This window comes from Gossypium hirsutum, chromosome D01 (genome assembly GCF_007990345.1).
Source record: "Gossypium hirsutum isolate 1008001.06 chromosome D01, Gossypium_hirsutum_v2.1, whole genome shotgun sequence".
NCBI lineage: Eukaryota > Viridiplantae > Streptophyta > Magnoliopsida > Malvales > Malvaceae > Gossypium > Gossypium hirsutum.
The window spans coordinates 61,093,489-61,119,615 of record NC_053437.1 but is presented as its reverse complement, the minus strand read 5'-3'; the positions used below and the strand labels follow the sequence as shown (position 1 = coordinate 61,119,615).

The 26,127-nt window shown below is 33.4% G+C and overlaps 1 protein-coding gene across 2 annotated transcripts; it reads right to left on the bottom strand.

Moving 5' to 3' along the window:
• Positions 1–15,428: 15,428 nt before the first annotated feature.
• LOC107921368 (protein DETOXIFICATION 42) lies at positions 15,429–19,369 on the bottom strand. Of its 2 annotated transcripts, none has more exons than XM_041087587.1 (14): positions 18,708–19,369; positions 18,495–18,616; positions 17,825–18,025; positions 17,532–17,692; positions 17,313–17,448; positions 17,100–17,196; positions 16,908–17,008; positions 16,713–16,732; positions 16,569–16,619; positions 16,377–16,448; positions 16,188–16,304; positions 15,986–16,081; positions 15,757–15,878; positions 15,429–15,622 (listed from the first exon to the last, which is right to left on the bottom strand). In XM_041087587.1, the coding sequence occupies exons 1-14, from the start codon at positions 18,782–18,784 to the stop codon at positions 15,580–15,582; spliced, it is 1,416 nt and encodes a 471-aa protein (XP_040943521.1). In that variant the 5' UTR covers positions 18,785–19,369; the 3' UTR covers positions 15,429–15,579. The 2 variants fall into 2 exon arrangements, with proteins under 2 accessions (XP_040943521.1, XP_016706725.2); XM_016851236.2 differs by having other exon boundaries at positions 16,569–16,732; positions 18,708–18,852; positions 18,952–19,368.
• Positions 19,370–26,127: the final 6,758 nt, after the last annotated feature.

Below are 26,127 nucleotides of genomic sequence, written 5' to 3'. Positions count from 1 at the left end.
ATCATCAACATACAAACTAACAATTACCATTTTCATGTCTCGCCTTTTTATGAACAAAGTATGTTCATAATCGCAATTTTCAAATCCTTCTTTCATAAAGTAAGCATCTATTCGACTATACTAAGCACGTGGAGTTTGCTTAAGTCCATAAAGTGTTTTTTTTAGTTTATACACCTTCCCCTCATTTCCCATTTGAACATAACCACTTGGTTGCTCCACAAAAACATTTTCAGTTAATTCACCATGCAAAAACGCTAATTTCATATCTAGTTGGTAGATAGTCCAACCTCTTTGAGCTGCAAATGCTACAACCAGTTGCATTGTTTCTATACGAGTAATAAGGGAAAATACTTTAGTATAACCTACTCCATACCGTTGCAAATACCCTTTCACAACAAGTCTAGCATTGTATTTATCCACCTCTCCAATCTCATTAAATTTGGTTTTATAAACCCACTTCACTCCTACCTTTTTTTCTCCCTTTGGTAATTCTGTCAGTTCCCATGTATTATTATTTTTGTATTGATCCCATTTCTGCATCCATTGCTCTCTTCTATTTTTCACTTTTAATAGCTTCCTCAAACTGAATAGGATCGTCAGCTGTAGACATCACCAAATAAGCTTCATTACCTTATTCAGAAAGCTCTTTTCTAGTCTCATAATCTCTCATCCAAGTGGGTGGTGCCCTGTTTCTCTTTTCATATGTACTAGAAGCATCATCTCCAGTTGAAACATCAGAGGAAGGATTCCCTATGTCTGCATCAACTTCAGATTCACCTTCCTCTTCAGTCTCATTAATTCCAGTCGCTGTATTTTCCTGATCTCCTCATTTTAAGTCACACACAGCAGTGTTTTCATACTTTTCATCCCAATCCCATGCCTTATCTTCTTTGAACACAATATCCCTACTTATTATATTTTTTTTGAGTTTAGATTGTAAAGTTTATAAGCCTTTGACTCCTCACTAACCCCACAATAAAACACACCTAATGCTTTTATCATTTAATTTGGTTCTTTTAGAATAAGACACATGAACATGAGAATGCAACTAAAAACACGAAAATACTCAATTGAAGGTTTGACTTCGCTCCATGCTTCTTCTAGTGTCTGATCTTTGACAACAAGAGTTGGGCTTCGATTTAGAACATATATTGTCCAACTGACTGCTTCAGGCCAAAGGGTTTTCAGAATCTTCTTTGCGGAAAACATGCTGCGTACCATATTCATAATGGTTCTGTTCTTGCGTTCTGCTACTCCATTTTGCTGCGGCGTATATGTAGTTGTTAGTTGTCTTTGAATGCCATTGTCATCACAAAATTTTGTGAATTCATGTGATGTAAATTCTCCTCCACGATCAGTTCACAAACATTTGATAATTGAATTTGATTGTTTCTCAACACAAACTTTAAAAATTTGAAAAGTAACAAAAGCCTTTGCTTTTTCTGTTAGAAAATAAACCTAAGTTTTTATACTAAAGTCATCAATAAAAGTAATCAGATACCTTTTTCCGCTATTTGAAGCAGGTATGATTGGTCTACAAATATCAGCATGAATTAATTGAAGAATTTGTGCCGCCCTCTAAGTGCTTTTCTTTGGAAATGGTGTTCTGTGCTGCTTTCCCACCATACATTCCTTGCAAAGCTCTGATGAAGACTTGAGTTCTAGTAAGCCATTAATCATTTTCTTCTGCTGAAGTGTTTTCAGACCTTTATAACTCAAATGCCCATATCTGTAATGCCAGAGCTACTAAACCTTTTTTCTATAGTTGTGCTGAAAAAAACAGGTAGTGCAGTAACAACATTAGCTTGAACATTCGATTTGCAGCCAGCTTTGTATCCATGATCAACCCTTTCTTAGCGTGATATACCCTGTATCTATCATGTTAAAATAGAACAGCCAGCCCTTTATCTTGCAACTATCCTACACTCAGCAAATTATTCTTCAATTATGGCACATAAAAAACTCTTCTGATGATCTGCACCATTCTATCCACTGTAAATCTTACATTGCTCTTTCATGTTACAACCAAGCTTGTGTTGCTGCCTAGCTTCACCGTATCTTTATAATTTTCATCATAATTTACGAAATATTCCTTCTTTCCACATATGTGATTGCTGCATCCCGAATCAAGGAACCATGTATCCTCTTTATTATCATCCTTTGCATCTAAAAATGCCATCAACAGTATTTCTTCCTAAGTTTCTGCATAGTTTGCCTCATTGCTTGAGCATTCACATTGAAAATTTCCTAGTTTGTGACATTTGTAGCATTCCATAGTGACTTTATCAAGACTCTGCCTCCCTCTTCCCCTTCCTCTTCCTCTGTAACCACCTCAGCCTCGACCTCTTGAACCAAACTGTTCCCTAGAAGAAATCTTCAACGTTTCTGCTTCTTCAACTAAAGAACTCATGTTGATGCTTTGCTCATGCAGCAACAAGTTGCTTTGTAATTCATCAATAGTTAAGATGCTTGTGTCTTTAGATTCCTCAATGGAACACACAACATAGTTAAACTTGGAAGTCATTGATCTCAGAATCTTTTAGACCACTTTAGCATCTGTCTTATTTTCATCATTTGTTTTCATCTTGTTGACTATTGTGAGAGTTTGAGCAAAATATTCATTGATAGATTCACTAGTCTTCATTTCTGTTGGGTTGAAACCGAACAACCGAAACAAAGCGAAAGCACAACCGGTGTTCTTTCTCTCCTTATAACTCCTGTCAAAAATTATGGCAAGCACAATAGCACAAGATATGTTCTCTAGCAACCTTAATCAACCACAAATCAACTAATGCAACCACAACAAAAATAAATAGATAGAGACACCGGTATTTTTACGTGGAAAACCCCTTTAAATCAAGGGTAAAAACCACAGGACTTTAGAGTCCGATCAAGAGTTCCACTATCATCAAATGTTCAACTACAAGATCACAATATCAAGCCTACAACAAGCATTCAACTCCGACAAGGCTAACAATATGTAATCTTTAGCAAAAGAGAGAAAAATGAGAGAATATCACCAAAAACGTAGCTGCTGAAAAATGGGTATTTCCGACGCTACAAGTCTCGGATGAAAAATCCGACCGTACAAAGTCAAGAACACCTTATCACCTAGCTGCTGTCCAAAAATCAGCTCAATCGAACCACGGATGGACCTTCGATCGAGGAGTTGATCACTGCTGCACCAAGCTTGAAAAACTAATTTTTTTTTCTATTCTCTCTTTTTCTCCAACGAGCTTCAATCTCACTCTCTGTTTTTTTCTCTCTTTTAAATTGAGAATTTGACACTCAATAATAATAGAAAGACAAAACATTATGGCAGAAAATATGGGTTTCCCACATAGTGGGACCCATACCCAACAAATCTCCCCCTCCAACTATGTGGGGAATGCCTCCATGCCGGAGGTCAAACAACATGCTTCAAACTTTCCTCTTGGTAAGGCCTTCGTCAACATATCAGCACCATTATCATTAGTGTGTATCTTCTCAAGCTCTAACAGCTTAGCTTCAAGAACATCTCGTATCCAATGGTACCTCACATCAATATGCTTAGATCTAGCATGAAAAGTTGAGTTCTTACCAAGATGAATAGCACTCTGGCTATCACAGTACAGGACATACTTCTCCTGAGTAAAACCAAGCTCATGCACAAACTTCTTCATCCAAAGCATCTCCTTACACGCTTCGGTTGCTGCAATGAACTCTGATTCGGTGGTGGACAATGCAACACACTTTTGCAGTCTCGATTGCCATGCCACAGCTCCCCCTGCATAAGTGATTAAGTAACCTGAAGTAGATCTCCTCGAGTCAATGTCTCCGGCCATGTCTGAATCTGTATACCCAACAAGAACAGGTTTCTCATTGCCGAAACAAAGTTTCATGTTGGAAGTGCCACGAAGATATCTCATAATCCACTTCACTGCATTCCAATACTCTCTGCCTGGATTAGAAAGAAACCGACTAACTGTACCAACGGCATAAGCCAAGTCTGGTCTCGTGCAAACCATTGCGTACATCAAACTACCCACGGCTGAAGAGTAAGGAATTTTCTGCATCTCTTCCTTCTCCTTTTCTGTGGAAGGACTATGATTAACACTCAATCTAAAGTGCATAGCAAAGGGAGTATTCACCGCTTTAGCTTTGTCCATACTAAACCTTTGAAGTACTTTCTCAATGTACCTCTCTTGTGATAACCATAATTTCTTGGCATTTCTATCACGTGTCAGTCTTATGCCAAGAATTTGCTTTGCTGGCCCCAAATCCTTCATTGCAAAGGATTTACTCAACTCTTGTTTCAACTTCTCAATTCTAGAAGTATTCTGACCAACAATAAGCATATCATCAACATAGAGCAAAAGAATAATAAAATCATCACCAGAGAATCTCTTAACAAACACACAATGATCAGAAGTAGTCTTCTTGTAGCCTTGCTCCCCCATAACAGACTCAAACTTCTTGTACCATTGCCTTGGAGCTTGCTTCAAACCATACAAGCTCTTCTTCAATCTGCACACATAGTCCTCTTTCCCTTGTGCAACAAAACCCTCTGGCTGCTCCATGTAAAGCTCTTCTTCCAAGTTACCATGAAGAAAAGCAGTTTTCACATCCATTTGTTCAACCTCTAGGTCATAACAAGCTGCCAAACTCAGTATAGTTCTGATAGAGGACATCTTCACAACCGGAGAAAATATTTCTTCAAAATCAACCCCCTTTTTCTGAGTATAACCCTTGACGACCAATCTAGCTTTGTATCGTGGAGATGAAGACTTCTCTTCTTGCTTCAACCTGTAAACCCACCGATTCTTCAAAGCTCTTTTGCTGTAACAGCCCGATTTTGGGCCTAGTCGGAATAGTGGTTTCGGGATCACAAATCCGACGAGGGAAAATATGGTTATTATTATATTTTTATGGTCTACAATTTCACGGAAAATTTTCGTAAAAATTTCGTTCGAAAATTTCGACGTTTGGGCACTCAATTTAGTCAAAAGGACTAAATTGTAAATAGTGCAAAAGTTGAGTTCTATATGTAGAAGTATCTAATTGATATGAAATTTTAAATTGGAGGTCTTTATGTGGTAATTAGACCATTAGTTAGTTGATGGACAAAAATAGACATAAGAAATGAGAGAAATAGATTTTTTTTAAGTGGGGGCATATTAGTCATTTGGTAATAAAAAAAATAAAATGGGAAAAAGATGACAAAAATCATCATCTTCCTCATTAGTTGCTGCCGAAATTTGAAGGAAGCCATAGCTAAGGTTTCTTTGCTTTCTCAAGCTCATAGTAAGTGCATCCTAGTCCCGTTTTTAATGTTCTTCGCATTTTTGGAATCCTCGTAACTCGGTTTAGCTTATTCTAGCAATAATTCGTGTTAGGGCTCATATTTGGAAAAATACCCATAGGTAAAATGTGTTTATTTTGCTGTTTTATGGTGGAATATGAAGCTATAAATTATGTTAAACAACTTTTGCTAAGCGATTTTAAGCGAAAACGGGTAAATAGGCATAATCGGTAAAAATAATTATTGTTCATAAGTGTATGTTAGAGTGAGAATTTGATGTTGCCATAGAAGGGAAAAATGTTCAGAATGTCATAAAACCTAAGAATAAGTGATGAAGTTTAATTTCCGAGCTTGGGGACAAAAGTGTAATTATGCAAAAGTTTGGGGGCAAAATTGTAATTTTTCAAAAAGTTGGGTGGTGGATTATTTTAATGAATGTGAACATTAAATGAGTTAAATTTGCTATTATAGATCAAGAAAGACGTGAAGATTATCTCAAACGAGGAAAAGAAAAGATAGTGGAGTGAAGTGCAATATTACGATATTTTGCACCGAGGTAAGTAAACACGTGACTTGATGTATTATTTTGACATTAATTGATATATGTTGAGATTTATTTGGAATTAAAATAAATGTTTGGCCATATCCTAAAAATGTTGTTAAATCGGGAAAGGTGGTAAAGGGTTGCAATATATGATTTATGGGTTGAACACTCGGAATAAGCCGAAGTATGTTGTACATAAAGGGGTTGCTGTGTGCTGATTCCCCGATTCATTGGTGGTGCTATGTGCGATATCCACCGTATCTTTGAAATGTGAAAGGGGGTTGCTATGTGCTGATTCCCCCGAGGGGTTGCTAAGTGCTGATTCCCCAGTTCATTGGTGGTGCTAAGTGCGATATCCACCGTATCTCTGAAATAAAAAGGGGGTTGCTATGTGCTGATTCCCCCAAGGGGTTGCTAAGTGCTGATTCCCCGATTAAGTGGTGGTGCTAAGTGCGAGATCCACAAATAACGGTTAACATTCCGAGTGCTCAACGAAAAAGTGTGGAAGGTGAATATTTCCATATGGTGGAAATTTTTATGGGGCAAATATTGAGTTGGATACTAAATCGATCCATGTATGAGATGGGAGAAAATATCAAAAACGAAAAAAGGAACGATTTAGTTATAAACTGTGTTGAACAACAGCAGATGGGTAACTTTGAAAAATCACCATAAATGGTGGAAAATGAATGGGAAGCTGAATAATATATGAAATTGAAGCTGAATGTGTCTATTTTCATATGAAATAAATAGAATAAGCAAAAGAGTTGTATTTTTGGAGATATCTGAATTTTACTGAAACAGGGCTGGATTGATTTCGGGATCCCCTGTTCTAACTTTGGAAAATCACCAAAAATTGTACAAAAATAATTATGGTGTGAAATTTATATTCCTGGATTCATTATTGACTCTATTTTTAATAGAAACAAGCGAAACCATTTTTAAAATTTTGTACAGAGAGTTAAGTGAATTTTTTTGAGGAAGGGTCAGAACCGTTGGGCAGTGAAACAGGGGAAGTTTTAATGAATAAACTGTACTAATTGGCTGGGTAAAAAATTCTGAAATTTTTATCGTGAAATGGTATATGAGTCTAGTTTCAGGGAAAATTTACGAAACTCAATTTGGAGCCCTGTAGCTCCGGATAAAAATAAATTAGCGACTATGACGCAGAAAAACAGTTTGCTGGAAATTGCCTAAACAATGAAGTTATTCATGAATAAGTTTATATTTTGGTGTAGTTATGTGAGTAATTACTTATTTATCATGTGTTTACTTACTAAGCTATATGCTTACTCAATTTTATTTTTCCCTTGATTATAGTGACTTCCGACAACTCGGAAATTTGGAACGAAGTCAGACAATCATCCACACTATCCTTCACACTTGGGGTATTTTGCTACTATCGTTCCGGAAAATTATGGCATGTATAGACGACCTATGAAATATGGAATCATCATGTAAATATATGTTATGGTTTGATTTAAAATGTGGTGTTCATTAATAGTTAAATTGTGAGTATTATTATAAATGAGTTTAGTTGATATATATATATTGGATTGTGATTTAAATTTGCAGGAGGTTTAAGCAAAATTAAGCAGAAATGCTGTCGAAATTTTTTTTAAAAAACTTAGTAATACCTCATACTCTGTTCCGAGCCGGAATACGAGTAAGGGGTGTTACATTTGCCCTTAGGCAGTTTCACCAATTCAAAAGTATGGTTCTCATGCAAGGATTGAAGTTCGTCTTTCATCGCTTCAACCCACTGATCTTTGCATTCACTCTCCATAGCCTCTTCATAACATTCAGGTTCTCCCCCGTCAGTCAAAAGAACATATTCATCAGGAGAATACCTGACAGAAGATCGTCGATCTCTGGAAGACCTTCGAAGTGGAACTGCTGGTGGAGCTATAGGTGCTTGTTGTTGATCATTCACAACATCATCCATGGGAGTATCAAAGTCACCTATAGTCTGATGGTTACCACTAACATCACCATGCACATCATCTTGGATAGGATCTGGTGAAGAGTCTAGGGGAACCGGATTCACATCGATCAAGTCACCACTACCTTGTGAATCCACTTTCTCCGTCTTATCAATGTCATCAATGGTCTGATCCTCAATGAAGACAACATCTCTGCTTCTCACGAGTTTCTTCTGAACTGGATCATAGAGTCTATAACCAAACTCACCATATAGACCATAACCAATAAAAATGCATTGTCGAGCCTTGGCATCCAACTTGGATCTTTCATCCTTTGGAACATGAACAAATGCTTTACAACCGAACACACGTAGGTGATCATATGACACGTCTTTACCAAACCAAACTCTATCTGGCACATCACCTTTCAAAGGAACACTAGGAGACAGATTTATCACATGTGTCACTGTATTCAAAGCTTCAGCCCAAAATGATCTTGGTAACTTTGCATCTGACAACAAACATCTGACTCTCTCAATCAATGTTCGGTTCATTCTTTCAGCTAACCCATTTAACTGTGGAGTCTTTGGTGGTGTTCTCTGATGTCTGATTCCCTGTCGCAGACAATACTCATGAAACGACCCTATGTACTCGCCACCATTATCAGTACGAATGCACTTCAACTTCTTCCCAGTTTCCCTTTCAACTGATGCTTGAAACTGTTTAAACACCTCAAAGACTTGATTTTTAGACTTCAAAGTGTAAACCCATAGCTTTCTTGAACAATCATCAATGAAAGTCACAAAGTAAAGTGCACCACCATGTGATCTTACTTTTATCGAACCACAAACATTTGAACGGACCAACTCTAGCAACTCTGATTTCCTATGAGGAGGATGGCTTCTAAATGAAACTCTTTTCTACTTTCCTGCTAGGCAATGAGCACAATTCTTCAGTGTAGCATTCTTTAAACCCGAAAGTTGATTCTTCTTCGCTAAACAGCTAAGCCCCTTCTCACTCATGTGACTGAGTCGTTTATGCCACAACTCAGTTGAGTTGTCATTCAGTGTCACATTCACCGTCTCTCGAGAAGTCAAAGCTTGCATCAAGTACAAATTTGAGCTCTTCTTTTCTCGAGCCACAACCAAGGAGCCTTTAGTCAGCTTCCACTGCCCTTCACTGAAGGTGTTACAGAATCCCTCATCATCAAGCTTTCCTGCAGAAATCAAATTCAAACGGACATCCGGTGCATGTCTGACATCCTTGAGAGTTAACTTTGTTCCATTGTTACTCACCAAGCTAACATCTCCCATACCAATAACCGAAACCAAACCATCATTACCCATCTTCAATACCCCAAAATCACCAGGAGTATAAGATGTGAAGAATTCCTTCCTCGACGTGACATGAAGTGATGCACCAGTATCAATCACCCAACTAGTCTCGTCGCATGCTAGGTTGACCAAATTCTCATCACAAATAACTAACAGATCTTCACGAGTAACAGTAGCAACACGCTCGGATTTTTCATCGTCATTCCGATCGTGTTTATCACCACCACCTTTGTTCTCTTTCTTCCACTTGAAGCAATATTTCTTGATATGACCTTTCTTACCACAATGATGACACTCAAGATTCTTGTATCTCGATCTTGACTTGCTTCGGCTTTTATCTCTACCCTTTCCATCTTTGTCTCTGTTTCTCCCCCTGTTCTCGATAACCAACACCTCGGACTGTGATGTAGAACCCTGAGATCTTCTTCTAACCTCTTCATTCAACACACCACTCTTAGCCAAATCCAAAGTAATAATACCCTGTGGGGCAGAATTAATGAGTGAGACTCGAAAGGTCTCCCAAGAGTCTGGTAGAGTAGCAAGCAACCAAAGTCCTAAAATCTCGTCATCAAATTTGACACCCATACCAAGCAACTGATTCATCACACTCTGAAATTCACTAACATGGTTAGCTATAGACATTCCTTCTTTATATTTCAGCGCCATCATTTTCTTCAGCAAAAACAACTTGTTATTGCCCGACCTCGAAGCATACAAGCTTTCAAGCTTCTCCCACAATGTTCGAGCATGTGTCTCTTGATCAATGTGGTTGTAAACATTTTCTTCAACAAATTGCCGAATAAAGCCTCACACTTGTTGATGCTCAAATTCCCATTCTTCATCACTTTTCGAATCGGGTTTTTGAGTAGTAAAGACCGGAAGATGCAAAGCCTTCACAAACAACAAGTCATTCATTTTATTCCGCCAAAATTGATAATTTGTGCCATTCAACATAATCATCTTGCTCGTATTAATTTCCATAATTACCTGACACAATAACCAAGCTCTGGTACCAGTTTGTTGGGTTGAAACCGAACAACCAAAACAAAGCGAAAGCACAACCGGTGTTCTTTCTCTCCTTATAACTCCTGTCAAAAATTATGGCAAGCACAATAGCACAATATATGTTCTCTAGCAACCTTAATCAACCACAAATCAACTAATGCAACCACAACAAAAATAAATAGATAGAGACACCGGTATTTTTACGTGGAAAACCCCTTTAAATCAAGGGTAAAAACCACGGGACTTTAGAGTCCGATCAAGAGTTCCACTATCATCAAATGTTCAACTACAAGATCACAATATCAAGCCTACAACAAGCATTCAACTCCGACAAGGCTAACAATATGTAATCTTTAGCAAAAGAGAGAAAAATGAGAGAATATCACCAAAAACGTAGCTGCTGAAAAATGGGTATTTCCGACGCTACAAGTCTCGGATGAAAAATCCGACCGTACAAAGTCAAGAACACCTTATCACCTAGCTGCTGTCCAAAAATCAGCTCAATCGAACCACGGATGGACCTTCGATCGAGGAGTTGATCACTGCTGCACCAAGCTTGAAAAACTGATTTTTTTTTTCTATTCTCTCTTTTTCTCCAACGAGCTTCAATCTCACTCTCTGTTTTTTTCTCTCTTTTAAATTGAGAATTTGACACTCAATAATAATAGAAAGACAAAACATTATGGCAGAAAATATGGGTTTCCCACATAGTGGGACCCATACCCAACAATTTCAAGAATCTCAAATTCCTCTCGCAGAGCCTATAGGTGTGCATGTTTTACTCTTGTTGCATCTTGAAATTTCTGTTTCATAGAATCCCATATACTTTTGGATGTATCCTTATTAAGGATTGTCTCAAGGATTGAACGATCTAATGCTTGAAATAGATAATTCTCTTTCCTTCAAATCTTTCAGCTTTTGATGCTCGACCAGTTTCTTCTTTGCCTTTGTTAAGGCTCTACCTTCTGCTGCTGCATGTACCCTATTTTCCACTATGATCCAACATTCTTTTGATCGCAAAAAGGTTTTCATGAGCATTGCCCAGTGGTCATAGTGTCCATCAAATTTTGGAACAGCAGTCTGCACAAATGAACTTTCTGTTGCTATCTTCATCACCTAAAATATCATGTAAAGAGCTGTCGCTTCTAAATCAATTAGGTCCCGTGAGGAATTGCTGATACCAAATGTAAGGTAAAAAGAATTTTAAAAAGAATTGAATATCAATTATTGAAAGAGAAAATAGCTTTTTATAGTCATACATCACAACTGAAAAGAGAAAAGAAAGGAGTCCATGACTCAACAACTTTGAATAAATCAAACAAATAAATATCCTTAAAGAAATGAGATTTATTATCCAAACAACCTAAAACATATTATCAAATCCTAAAAATAGCAAGTACAAGTATTAATAGCATAGAAAAATGTGCTCCTCGTCACTAAATTAAAGTGTTTGTTAACAGTAATTGTGACCTCTCGAGAAAAAATCAGGGGTTGCATTTTTTAGGCATTTGCTAAATGATAAGTCAATAACACTAAGTAAATTTTTCCTAAATTATCCAACTTGCCTTCATGATGCAATGTATTGCACATTTTGAAGTGAAGTTATATACCAGTAATGCAATGTGATTATATAATGCATTGAGTTTAAGATATATTGGATTAACTAATCAAAATCTCAAAATATTTTTATTTTTTTGGCCAATTTTTTTAATTTTAATTTTAATTATTACATTGCTAATTTTTTATATATTAGAAAAATTGAATCATTTCCATCATTTGATAGTAATTAAAAAAAATATTTGTAAATCTATTAAATTTTATTTTAATGTTTTATGAAACAAAATCTTAAATTTAAAATTGTTTCAAATTTGTTTCAATTTCAAAAAATATTATAGTTATTTTTTATTATCCATAATTATTTTAACCAAAATTTAATTAGTTTAAAATTAAATAGATACATAACAAGAAAAATAGAGACATATATTGATATCAAATTTCATTATGAAAGTTTCACAGTTTTCAAAAGTTAGTATTCAATTTATGATCAAAAGATTGAGACTGTGACATAGTAATTTAATAGTATCACATGTAGTTAGATTTGGGTCAGGTCTTGATAAATTTTTAGGTGTATTTGATAGGTTAGGTCCGTAAAATTGGTTTAAAATTTTGTCCAAACTTGATTCAGATAAAAATGCTAAATCTGAGTCTGGTCAGGCCCGACTGTATTAAATTTTTTATATTATTTTAGAAAAATATATAAAATATTAAAATAAATGTTTCCCAACAAATTGAAAATAAATTTTTAAAAAATCTTTATACTTAAATAACACAAAGATAGGTGCAAGTTAACAAGTAAATGCCTCTAAAATAGTAGCAAAATTAACAATAAAATAAGAGTTGTACAATATCCAAACAATAACAACAAAATAGTAGCAACGTAACAGTGAAATGACAGCAAAACATCAGATTTTTTTTTCTTTTCGCAAATTTGGATCGGGTTGAACTAAAAAAAACCTTACCCGAGACTCGATCCGTTTTCTAAACGAGCCTTATTTTTTTACCTAAACTCTCCTACTTTTTAAGCAAGCCTTCGAGCCGAGCTGAACCATATGTAGTATAAGGAATAATTTTACGTCGACGTGTAGAATAGACTATAAGCTTGAGGTTAAAACAAATATTAGTGGATAATGCAACCTATTATTTTAAATTAGAGTGAAAATTTTAATAACATATCACTTACATCAACAACAAAGATTATAACAAAAAATAAAAAATAAGTAACTTATAAACTCACACAAGGTTTAAGAAATTATGCACTTATATCTTCAAAGACATATCATTCAACTCTAATAAGACGTATTCAATAACTTCTGTTGAAAACAAGTCTTTGAGAACTTGAACAAATTTCTAGAATAAAGAACGCAAAAGTAGATGATATCGCGGAACTGACTTTCAACTTTCGACAGGAATGAAGGGCTACAGCTGTTTGTAGAATATCCGCACAATATTTCTAGATAATTTCATTAAATTATTCTGTTTATCTTACATAAAAAATCTCTAAAATACTATGCGTTACCACGAAAATAATAAAAATATTATTTGTCACTATTCCATAAATAAACAAAAGAAAAATAAATAAACTATTGTCATTGTAAAAAAATAGTACAATCAAACCTAAAATATAATTAAAATTAAAAATTTTAAAAATAGAAAGAAAGGAGAAGAATTCTTATTTAAAAGGGTTGCTACAACATGAAAAAAAAATCAAACAAAAAATATAAGGTTTTTTTTCAAGGCCCGGCCCAAGTTTGTCTATATGTTTTGCTGTTGTGTTGTTGCCATTTTGTTATTATATCCTTACTATTTTGTTGTTATTGTTTGGATATTGTATAACTCTTGATTTATTATTAATTTTGCTACTATTTTTAATTTTTATTTTAATATTTTTAGTGTATTTGGTTATTTGATGTATTATATTTTTTAAATTTATTTTTATATAAAAAATTAATATGAACAGGTCGGGGCTGGACTTGAATAAAATTTTAGACCCAACTTTTTCAGCCTAACCTAGAAAACAAGTCTAAAAATTTGCATTAACTTGACCCATGATCAAATCTACATGCAATTAAAAGAAAAAATCCGTAACTTTCAAAGAATTTAATATATAAAATTAAGTACAATAAAATTTTTAATACATTCTTAAAACCCTATTAATTTAATTATTAATAAAAATAAAATGGTACAATTTGACACTATTTATTTCATAAGACTCTTTTAAGAATTAAAAATATATATTACACATAATCTAAGTTCTAGGGGTTTAAAAATAGAAGAGATTATTGATGAAATTTTGATAATAATAAAAAAAGGTAAAATATTCTATCATAGTGTTTATTAATTAGAATTTGGAAATTTACAGATTATTTGTAACAATTATGAAATTAATTGTATGTGAACAAATTTAAATAATTTCTTCAATGAAAAGATTTAGTTAAAATTATAAAATTATACCAATTTAATTAAATATTTTTTTAAAAAAATACCCTTATTAATTTTTTAAATACCTAAATTACTCTATTAATTCTAAAGATTTTATATGGAGTTGATTTTATATTATATAGGAAAAAGTATCCTTATTAAATTTTTAAATGGTTAAATTACCCCAAAGACTCTATATGAAGTTGATTTTATATATATATATATAGATAGATGTGTGGATATGATTTTTATGCATTTAAGTTCTGAAATTTATAAAATAATATTATTTTATTTAATAATTCAAGGGTAAATTTAGCTAATTATTAGTAAATTTCTTTTTGGTATAATAATTTATTTGGGTTTCTAATTTTATTAAAAAAAGTCATTTTAGTTCTTCATTTTATTTTTAGCTTTTTTTAAGCCTTAAACTTGTTTGTTTGTCAAATCACACTGGCATACACGTGGATTATCACGTAGATAATACGTTAGTATTTAATTAAATTTTAAAAATATTTTTATATTTTTTAATAATTTTAATGATTTTTATTTTTAAAAATAGTTTTTATAATGTTTTTTTTAAATTTTTAAATTTTAAAAAATTAATTAAATGCTGACGTGTTATCGACATGGCAGTCCACATATATGTCATATCAGCAAAGTTAAAAACCATTAATTTTTCCTTTCATTTTGGGTGATTTGACAAAAAATATAATTTTAATAATTATAAAAGACGAAAAATTAGATGAACTAAAATAATTTTTTTATATAAAATTAGAGGACCAAATAAATCATTGTGTCTTTCATATACAATTGAATTAAATATATATATGAATAATCTCATTATATGTTCTAATCATAATTTTTTTTACATAATGTTTAGAACTACCCATAACCCCTCCCCAACCCATAAATAGGAGGGTAATACACTTCAGTGCACTCGAATCCACGTCTTTCTGTATAGAGAACAATGCCAATTGAGCCAATACTCAATCAGCCTAATTGAATAAAATAATAAATGAAACTCTTATATCATAAACAAGCACCCACATGTAATATAATTATTCTTTTATCAAATATTGTGGATTGCTTAGCTAAATAAGCCTTGATCGAGAAAGACAACTTGCAAGTGTTTGATCTCCCCCACGATGGTTTGCACCTTTATTGATATGGATAAGTCTAATGGTGGTCCTTCTGCTCAGAATGTCGCTATGTAATTAACTTAGTTTTATCTTTTTTGTCAAAAAAAAAGTATAGATTTATCAAATAAGGTTAATAGTTCATTTTAAATTATAATACAATTATTCTTTCCTTCTTGGCCTTTAATTAGTGTATATTAATAAATGGTAAAACTTAAAAAAAAATTATAAGAATTAAAGTCTAGCATTTTTTTACTCCATTAAGTAATGAATTGAATCTTTCAAATAAAGAACACAAGTTGTCACAAATTGGAGTCCAACCCTGATCAACTTCGGAATAATTGGATGTTACACCACAAAAAATGCAGGGTTGTAGCAATCAGTTTCGAAGAAAACCCCAAGGCCCCGTACCAGTGCCTACCCTGATGAACAATGTTAATGGAGAAGTATTAGAATCATACAGAACTTTCCCAAATAAAAAACCAAGTGAAATTTTCTGTTTGGTTGATCAGAAAACACATGGAAAATAAATGAAACCATAGATGAATTATATTACCTCAAAAGACCAGCAAACACACGCAAATTCATAAAGATAGTCAAAGCAATCCAGATACCAATATAGCCAGTGCTGGAGGACAGTATGAACAAGCAAAAGATGCTCACAACAGCAACCAAAACCTAGGAAAATGACGAGAAAATTATATGAAGACATAGAAAAAAGCTTTTAACTTTGTTGGATATTAGTGTTTGATTCACATGCAGAAGTGGGTTATAATTGAACTAACCATGGAGTAAGCTGAATAGGCAAAATCTGAAGCTCCATAGTTAACTCCATCGAAAACAAAGGCTAAAGTATTAATAGGTTGAGTTACTGCAATGAACTATATTGGCAAGAAAATGTTGATGATCGAACAAGTTAGCATTTGAAGAAAGATAAAAATGTTTTTTTTTTTTTGTAGAAACTTTTAGGAGGGAAGAGAGCTATACAGGAAAGCTGAGGTTCATGAGTTGCATAACATCCCTGTCGTTCGTAAATAGTTGAGCAGCAAATTGTGATAGAGCTGCTAGAGTACATGATAGCAGAAACCCCAACAGAACACCAATCTGCAGATAGAAATTGTAAGCAGAATATAGAGTTTGTAAGAAAGTGAAACAAGTGAAGTTTAATGTTAGAACCTGCAGCACACGGGAAGAGGTAGCCACTATCTTCTCGTAATCTTTCTTTGCGAATGAACTTGCAAGGATTGCCTGGAAAAAACGTGGGAAGTACGTAAATTGGAGCTTGTTTTTATGGGGTTAGAGATGAAGGCAAGGCAGAGGGGCAAACATCATGTATAGGTAACTGATTGAATTGAAATGAAAGCTTACTTGTCCTGCAACAGCCAATCCATCAGCAAGCAAAGAGGTTGCCAGCCAAATCTGCAAGCAAACTTGAAATGCAGCCATTGAGTTTGGTCCCTGCCGAGCTGCTAATGATGCTGCGACGGTCACACAGGATGTTGTAGATATTACCTTAACCAATAGGTGAAATCCTGAAGTGGTGACAGCACACAGATATCATAGTCCTGCAAGTGTTCTATATCATTTTCTTTCTCGCAGAAGTTAGGGTAAATCAGTTGGCAAAAGCTGAACCACTAAATTTGATTTTACTTTAAACAATTAAACATTCTTTTTGAGTTTGTTAAGTACCATAAGTAAACCACTCACCACTTTTAAGGAATCGACTAAATTGTAGCTCTTTAAAGTTTGGCGGACACAACTCGATTTTACCGGCTAATCTCCAAATGAGTATGAGAAAAATTAAATACCTACAAATATGATGCATTAAGTGATTAAACCAGATGAAGATGCATTAAAAGACCAGACAGATGACAGCCAATGAACCAGAAAATAACTTACTGAGAAACTACATGAGCAATGCCAGCACCTTTGATACCAAGACGAAGTACGAACATAAGTATAGGGTCCAAAATAACATTCATCGAGTCTCCAATGACTGCATTGGCAATTGCAAACATCTATGAGGGGTAGTTTACTCACAAAATGTGATGAATAATAAGATTCCTTAAAACTAGTTTCACAATGGCAGCCGATAATAGAAAGCTTGCTTACTGATAGCATATAAGGGAGTTTTAGTATCCTTCAATCCCCGGAAAACCCCTTGTGCAGCTAATGAGAGAAGAATAGCTGGAGCACCGAGTGATCTTAATGTTAAGTACTGTTGGGCTATATTGAGCATAGGAGATTCCTGGAAAAAAAGCAAAAGTAGTATCAATAACCAGAGAAACAATGTTTAAAATGCTACAAGGGAATTACTAAATGAACACTCACAGAATTTACACCCATATAACCTAAAAGAGGTTTAGCACCGAAAATGAGGAATAAAGTTTGAAGTATCCCAAGTATGCTACCAATAACCAGAGCTGAAGATGCTGATGGTACATGCTTTTTACTGTTGCCATCAGGCTGGCTTTTTTTCACGTTGCCATTGCCTACAAATGAGACATTTATATTATCACTATTAAAATTATAGATAAAGCAGACAGATGCTATATGTAACAGATATAATCAACACTTGTAAAGAACTTGAACAAAAGCAGGGAGAGAGTATGTAGAAAGCATACCAGTTAGAGGCACCAATTCCTGGTTGACATCACTTTCCGTTTCCGGGTTTGCATCTGGCTCTGCTTCGGTACTCGGTTTGCTGGTAGCTTCTTCCTCAGCAACAAAAGAAGTAGTAATACTGACTAGTGGGAACATGGTAATTCTTGATACTTGATTAAAAATTGCAACCGAAACTCCTACAGAAGCTAACTCCACAGCACCTATACGAAAAGAGAGATATATATTATAACTGATTTAGTATTAGCTCTGTAATCAAATCATTAAAGAAAACATTTTATTTATGAAGAAATCTCATGGATGCATAATCATGTAGAGAAACCAAATGGTTTTTGAGAATCACAAACATTAGCTACATATATGGCAAACAGATCAAGCCACTGATGATACAGAAACTATATTAAATGACTTGTAAATTGGCAAACCCTGTAGGATGGATATCTTCTGTGTGATGCCTAGCTTCTATTTCCAAATTGTAATTAAAACAAAATATTTGCTTATGCATGAAATATTCAAACTTCCATAATCTTGATACATATTCGAACATGTGTATGAATAGAGGTATAATCCTAATAATATATGAAAAAAAGGTGAGATAGTCATGTCGAATACATACGCACTCATATTAAGTCCTTACAATGATATCAAGGGGAGAAGAAAGTGAGCACAAACCTATACGGCCAATGAATGCCGTGTCAATTAGAGAAGCAATAGGGTCTGCCAATAAAGCAAGTGTTGCTGGTACTGCGATATTTACTATTTCTGAGCCTAGTTCATCCCTCTTCAAAACATTTCTGGCAAAATTATTATCAAACTATAAGGTATTATAATCAAAAAGAAAATTTAAAATAATAATAATCATACTGATTGGAAGATGAAGAATACCTTGAATCTTTGAAGAACATTAAAAGGGGTAACTTTCCCATATTGCTCCACAAACTTAAAATGGCACCAACTCCCATGAATACACTGTGGCTACTCAACAAGCAACTGGCGAGTGGCAAGTTCAAACTTCCTAAAAAAATTTTATCTAAGAAGAAAAAAAAGAGTAATTATATATATTTATCCACCTTTTGGTTTTTTATTGGGACAAAGCCAAAAGAAAAACATGAAGTGGTCAACCCCCAACCTGCAATTCAAATTCAATAAAGGGAAAGAATTTAAAGGGATCAAAATGGATTCACAGAAATTCAAGGTGAGCAAGGTTTATGCAAATTCAAAATGGCTAGATATTTCCATTTTTTTAATAAGTTGTAAGGACCAGGTATTGCATAAACCTTCCTTAGATAAACAAGGCCCAGAGATCCCACCAAAGTAATTGAACAATTATATGTTATTCATCAACCAAGGGTAGCCGAAAAATAAAATAAAAAACAAAAGAAGACAGTACAACAAGAAATCTATATAATCAAAAGAAATTGCTAAGGACCATGGGTGCCAACTGTCTTGGTTCTCAACAGGGTACACTGATGAGTTTCATGCACCATGGTCTTCAGCAATGACTTATGATAGAAAATAATACGGGTGCCTATTGCTTTTTACAAAAAGGGGAAACTATTATACATATATAAGTATGCATGTCATGGAGGATAAACAGCCAACTCTCTCGCTCAACCATACATTCTACCAACATGTCCGTCTCAAAGGATTGTTTTTTTCTAAGAAAAGAAATTTTGATCCAGTCTTCCTTAAAAAACGATAGTTCACAGGGTTTGGGATTTGTGTCATCGTAAATTTTTTACTATTTTCCCTTATTTTCAGCTTAGGTAAAAATTCAGTTAAAAAATTATAACTAAATTTGATATATATGCAGATTTTAGAAAAGAAAAATTAGGGTTTCGGGTTGATTTTTTTATATTTAAGAAAATAGGTTGATTTTGGAGAGATAAATAAAAAACCGTCTTGTTGGACTCGTTTTCAAGCAGAGTTAATTGTTTCAACGGCAAAAATTCAATGGCTGAAAACGACTAGTTTATTTGCTATATAAACCCAAGCTATTTTCTTCCTTTCGAGTTCAAATTCCGTTCTCCTAATTTTCTCAATTCATCCATTCTCTCAATTCTAACAACTTTGTAGTTCTCAATTTTTAATTCAATTTCTCTCACAATCTTGTTGTTTTAATTTTATATTTCGTAATTTCTTTGTTTTAATTTATTTTTATAATGACAATTATGCTTATTCGTAAACACATACTCGGCATCCAATTGCAAATGGTAAGAAAATATTATTCAATTTTTTAATTTTAATTAAGTTCATTATTAAGTTATTAACATTATTAATTTTATATTTTTTTATGTTTATATAATCAGGTCAAAGGTCAGATTTTAGAGACGTACATACACAACTTAACTGCGAGGGCACCACTTGTTATTGAACAACACTTGCAAGAGACGAGATTCTTGCACATGTCTCATATGCTCAAGGGACTAAATTAGATCTCACACTTATCAGTGCTTTGATGGAAAGATGAACACCCAAGACATATACATTTCATCTTCTATGCGGTGAGTATACAATTACACTTGAGGACGTAACTTTACAACTCAATTTACCGGTGGATGAGCCAGTCGTTAAGGGGCAGTGATCATTGGCGATTAGAGTGCAATTTGTGAACAACTATTAGGAAATGTGCTAAACAAGTTCTTTGGTAGTCGGATAGAGCTAAAATGGTTGGAAGAAAATTTCAATTATATTGACAACTCCACGAGTGCCTTTGAAAGAGAATAATGCGCCCAAGCATTCATCCTGAGCTTAATCGGGGGTCTTTTAATGCTCGATAAATCTCAATAGCTGATACATTTAAGGTGGTTACTACAATTCGTCGACTTGAAAGAAACGAGGCGACTCATTTGGAGATCAGCTATGTTGACCAGATTATACTGAAATATAGGTCGGGTGACGCAACCACAAAAAAATTAACATTGGTGGTTGCATACTCCTTTTGTAGTCATGGGTATGGTACCGACTACCATTTTTACGTTCCCGAATAAACACGCCTTATTCTTTCTCACTCGTAAAAAGGTAAAATTCATTTGATAATATAGTTATCATAATATTTTTTTCATTATTATATTTTTTAAATAACATATTATTTGAATAAGTGAAATAATGAGGTGAGTCATGTTGGTATAGCGGACAAGCTCGAAGATATATGGCTACTATTAGATCAACAATCGAAAGCCAATGTTAATTTTTGAAATTTTAAATTATATAATATTTATGTAAGAATTTAAAATTTAGTATTAGATAGATAAAAAAATTATAATTTCGTACTATAGTTTTCAGCTGACTTGGCTGCCATGCAAGCTGAAAATACGTCCTACGAGGTGCACTTTTAGAGAACATTTTGCTACATCAGCTGAAAACACATCTTGCAAGACACATTTTCTTCCCTCACATTTTCAACCCTAACCATAACCCATGAAAAATTCCAGAACCTAGGAATCTCGGGATAATTTTTAGATTGGGATCCCATCTTATTTTTTTTCAATTTCTTCCCCTCAATTGCTTATATAAAAGAGGGTTTGCTCCCCCTACTCCATCAACTCTCTCGGCCATAGCCCACATTCGCATGTGTGCATAAAACAATTTATTTAAAAAATATATATAAGTGCAGCTTTACTACAAGCGTACAGGTCAGTTGTAATATTTATAGTGTTACAATGGAACACCGGAGTATTTCAAGGATCGAACTCAAAGGAGATGGCGATTGAGCAATAAATAACATACACGATAGAGTCTAAGCTGCTACTGATATGATTTTATAATGCAGAAAAGCATAACAATGAATTTTTGCAAGAAAATTAAATATTCTAATCTAGGGACTAAATTGAAAAGAGTATAAAACTAAGAATTTAGCCAAATAAATGACTAGCAGTGGTTGGTTGATTTCAATGTGGTTCACCGATTAGGGTTACGAGGTATTACCGAAAAAAAAAACACAACTTTCAAACAATTACAAATGCACACCTGATATATTCGAATTACTAAAACAATGACTAATTACATATTATACATACATTATTAATCATAAAACAAATATAGTATCTCATGCATATAATCATATTTACACCTTAAAAAAAATCATGCCTCAAATCCATACAACTTATGCTTCAAAATAAATACACGAATCGTGTGTTTATCATTAAAATGGTATTTAAAAAAATATAATGGCTTTTAATCATCTTTATGCTTATTAATAAACATGTACTTAATGGACTAAACAAAACATGTTACAAAACCTATCCTCTATTTCATATGCGGCATTAATAAGTATATCCGTTACTAATCAAATGAATATATATACATAATAATATTACATCATGGCCGAATCTTATAGTCACATATAAAATCAAATTAAACATAACAATTCACGTCATATCACATAATTTCAAAGTAGAACTAAGTTAAGACCGAATTATTATAAACATAATTTAATAAGCACCTAATCATGAACTAGACTTATTTTAAGTCATTACCTATATACAATGCCAAACCCTTAACATACCAAAATCAAACATACCATGCACATATATGAAATATCAACTCTCACACATTTTCAAGTTAGAAATCCACATTTTCTTACACAACCATACATGTACACATCTTGCAACTAACTTCAATTAACTATTCATTAATTCCATCATAGCCGAATATATATGCTATACCAACAACTAATAATCCATGCATATAATAATACCTTAAGCATATACCACACTCATAATCATTAAACACATGCATCCAAACCAAATTCAAATCCAGAAAGATAAGCCATTTTCGCATGGCTATTAATTGCACATATCATTGATACCAAAAATCAGTTCTTTTTTTTTTTTTACTTTGCTATACATGCCATATCTTCCATATGATATGGAAGACTACCCCTTTGTCCAATTTTGTTCCCTTAATGATGTCGGTTTCGCGATACCTTGAAGAGGATATCGCGATACCTCGGGCAGTGTCGAGCCTTGGGGTCTTCTTAGAAGGGTGGATATCATGATACCCAAAGTAGATATAGCAATACCACTGAAGGGTGTCTCCAATCTTCCATATTGTTGGAGGTATCGCGATTCCGAGGTGTGGATATCGCAACACCCTTTCCTTTAGTGCCATTCTTGCTTGTTTTCAACCTCTAACACGTCCCTACACCACTCAATCACACGTTAGGCCCCCCAACGACACCATTGGCCAAATTAGGTCACAAAATGAGCAAAAATGAGACATTTTCACTTATTGACTTAAAATTTAAAAATTACAAAAAAATTCAAAAAATATTATTTTGCTCGAGAATAAGCTTCTTAAGCATATCGGGAAAGCCTAATTGTCACATCAATTTGTGTCAAATCAACCACTGTTCCTTACAAAATAAAAAATCCTCTTAAATTGTTTTTTTTATTGAGTGTTAAAATTTTTGGACGAAAAGATTTATTTATGTTTGTGTTTGAGGGAGACAATGTGTAATAGCCCAATTTTCAATGGTGGCGGAAACGATGGTTTCAAAACCTCATTTCTGTAAACCAAGTCTATAAATATTAATATTTAATATTTACGAGGCTAATGTAGATGTATATTAAAGTTTGGTCTAGTAATTTTATCGAATTAATAATTAATTAAGATATAAGGACTACATTGTAAAAAAATTATCACTATAGTTTTTTTAATTGGTTAAACGTTTGGGGATTCAAATTGAAATTAATCCAAGGTCTAAAATGAAAAATAAACTATCATGAATAAGCTATAATGGACGGTAAATGATAAGATTCCTATAAGCATATTTAATAGTAATTAACCTTATGATTAATTATTTAAACTAATCCTTAATTATGGTATATGAGCAAATTAGTGGAGAAAGTTGACAACCATTGTCATTGTCATCTTTCCACTATCCCATTTAGAAGAAAAACACAAGGAAAAAACTTTGAAATCCTTCAAGCTTTCGGCTAAGAATTAATAGGTAATTTCAAGTTATTTTCTTGTAATTTTAATATTTTTGAGGTCATGGGAGCTTGATTTAGCTAGCCCATGTACCAATTTGTAAAATTTTTAAGATTTTTAAAAGTTTTCATTGATGATTTATTAAATAAATTGGTATTAAATTGATAGATTTTAAGCTTAGATGTGAAAAATGACCAGATTGTCAATATTAATTGTTAGTTTTGTTCAAAAGAACCAAAGTGAATAAATTGTGAAATTTATGTGAAACTTCTGTAATAACAGATAGTATATGGTCTATTATGGATGTGAATGAGATCGATTTTTAAACCAAAGCTCAAATTTGAAAGTTATAGCTATTTCAATTTTAGGGACTAAATTGAATAAAATGTAAAACCTAAAGGGGATTCAAAAAATGAAATTAAATAGGTACACGCATATTATAGAATGAAAAAAAGTTTGGTATTGATAAATTGAATTGTATAATTGTATGGATTAGTAATTTGATAAACCGGGGATAATCAAGAAAAAGCCAAAATTATCGAATAGTATTTGAAGATCCAACTTGTTTGTTATTTTTTTCCAGGTAAGTTTATATGATATTTGTTAATATTGGTTTATGTGCATTTGAATTGTAATTGTATATGTTTTTAATTGTGAATTGGTGAAATATGTGAAAGTTGAACTAAATTGTAAAGAAACATATATATGTACTTTATGTGCCCGGATGAACTTAGGAAATATTAGGATACAATTGACATGTCAATAAAGTCATGTGCACACTTATACGGATTGGTTACAGACAATTTTAAAGATCAAGCATTTGTTGCAGATTCGAAGATACATGTGACACAGATTTAGCCTGGATTGGTAACATGATGTTATTTTAAAAGTTTAGCTCGAACGGATAACCTGACATGTATATTTTCAGCTTGGATAACTGATCAAATGTGTCAATATAAAGGTTTAGCCTAAATTGATAACATGACACAAAAATGTATTCAGCTCGGACGAGCATTTGGCGTACCAAAATTACTTAAATGAAATGAAAAATCAAACAGTGATGAAATGAACATGTTGATCAAATTGAAATATGTAGAATTGAGCATGAGATTGAATTTGTAACCTAACACGTCATGTACTATCATATTGAACACTCATAGCATCATATGGTTTGGTTTTGGTATAGTACTTACCTTGTTGATTTTTGTGACACGTTATGTTTGCCCAACTATGTCAACAATGTGATAGTTTAATGTAAAGATAAGGTAAATTGTTTATTACCTATGAACCTACTAAGCATTCAATAGGTTTATTATGTTGTTTTCTCTTTTATGTTAACTATCCCAATCTTATCATCCCTCTTCTCATCCCATTCCGAAGTGTGGTGATCTCCTTATATTGTTGGTTCCTTATCTTTTTATAGATAGTGGGTCGCAATTTTTCTTCATTTTCATCTTTCGTTCTATTTCAAACTTTGTAGAAATCGGGTCATTTTCCTTTATAACGTTGGTAAATTTTTTTGGTTTGATTTCAAATCAAAGTCTTATTCTATATTTTACTTTAAAAGTTTTAAGTTACCTGTTTAGAATGGTTGGGTAACATACGGGCACGTATCAAGTGAAATAGGAAAAAAACAGGAATTTAAGATTTCAATATGCAGCAACACTATATCAATAAGTTTTGAGTGCATTGGTAAGACATATTGCATTCTTAAGAGGAGACTAAATTTAAATATGAAAAACAACATTATTAGGAGAGGCAACCACGAACCCCAAACATAAATAGTAAAATGGACATGAAGACTATCAATTTTTTTTTGTCGTAATCAAGGTATCTACCGTCGATAGTAATGACTGATCCCCTTGCCATGGTTGCTCCCGTGTGTGTGTATATATATATATGTAGCAACACTGAGCAGAGACTAGATAAATGCTGCCCACTATCTATTGAATAACACTTAAATGGCGGCATAAATAGGAAAGTGGTTGCTTAACTCTAGCATGCCTGATTACTAATTAAGCCAGAGAGAAAGGAAATAAACATGGAGTACATCAAGCTCCATCACTGATCAAATTTTCAAACATTACAAATTTAAACATAGGATAGTAAGTACCATAGTAGCACATTAAAAGCAAATAGATTCAGAGTGCCTTAGTAATCCCTGAGCATCAAACATCACATAAAGAAAAAAAAGATAAAAGGAGATATTTAATAAAAGCTAAAGTCTTCTTTGGTTTTAATTTTCCGCTTCTCATTTCAAAATTAAGGTACAATAATTATATTATCTTACATCTTGTTCATCAATAGTGTCACCATAGAAGCATTTTGCCATCATCAAACCTATGGGGCACTTGTTTATCTCACACTATAG

Coding starts and splice junctions, on each gene's coding strand:
- LOC107921368 (XM_016851236.2), bottom strand. CDS start 18,784: ATGGGAGTTGGTGCCATTTTAAGTTTGTGGAGCAATATGGGAAAGTTA. Junction 17,009..17,099: donor ATTGCTCATGTAGTTTCTCA/GTAAGTTATTTT, acceptor TCATATTTGTAG/GTATTTAATTTTTCTCATAC. Junction 16,305..16,376: donor CCTCTTCCCGTGTGCTGCAG/GTTCTAACATTA, acceptor TTCTATCTGCAG/ATTGGTGTTCTGTTGGGGTT.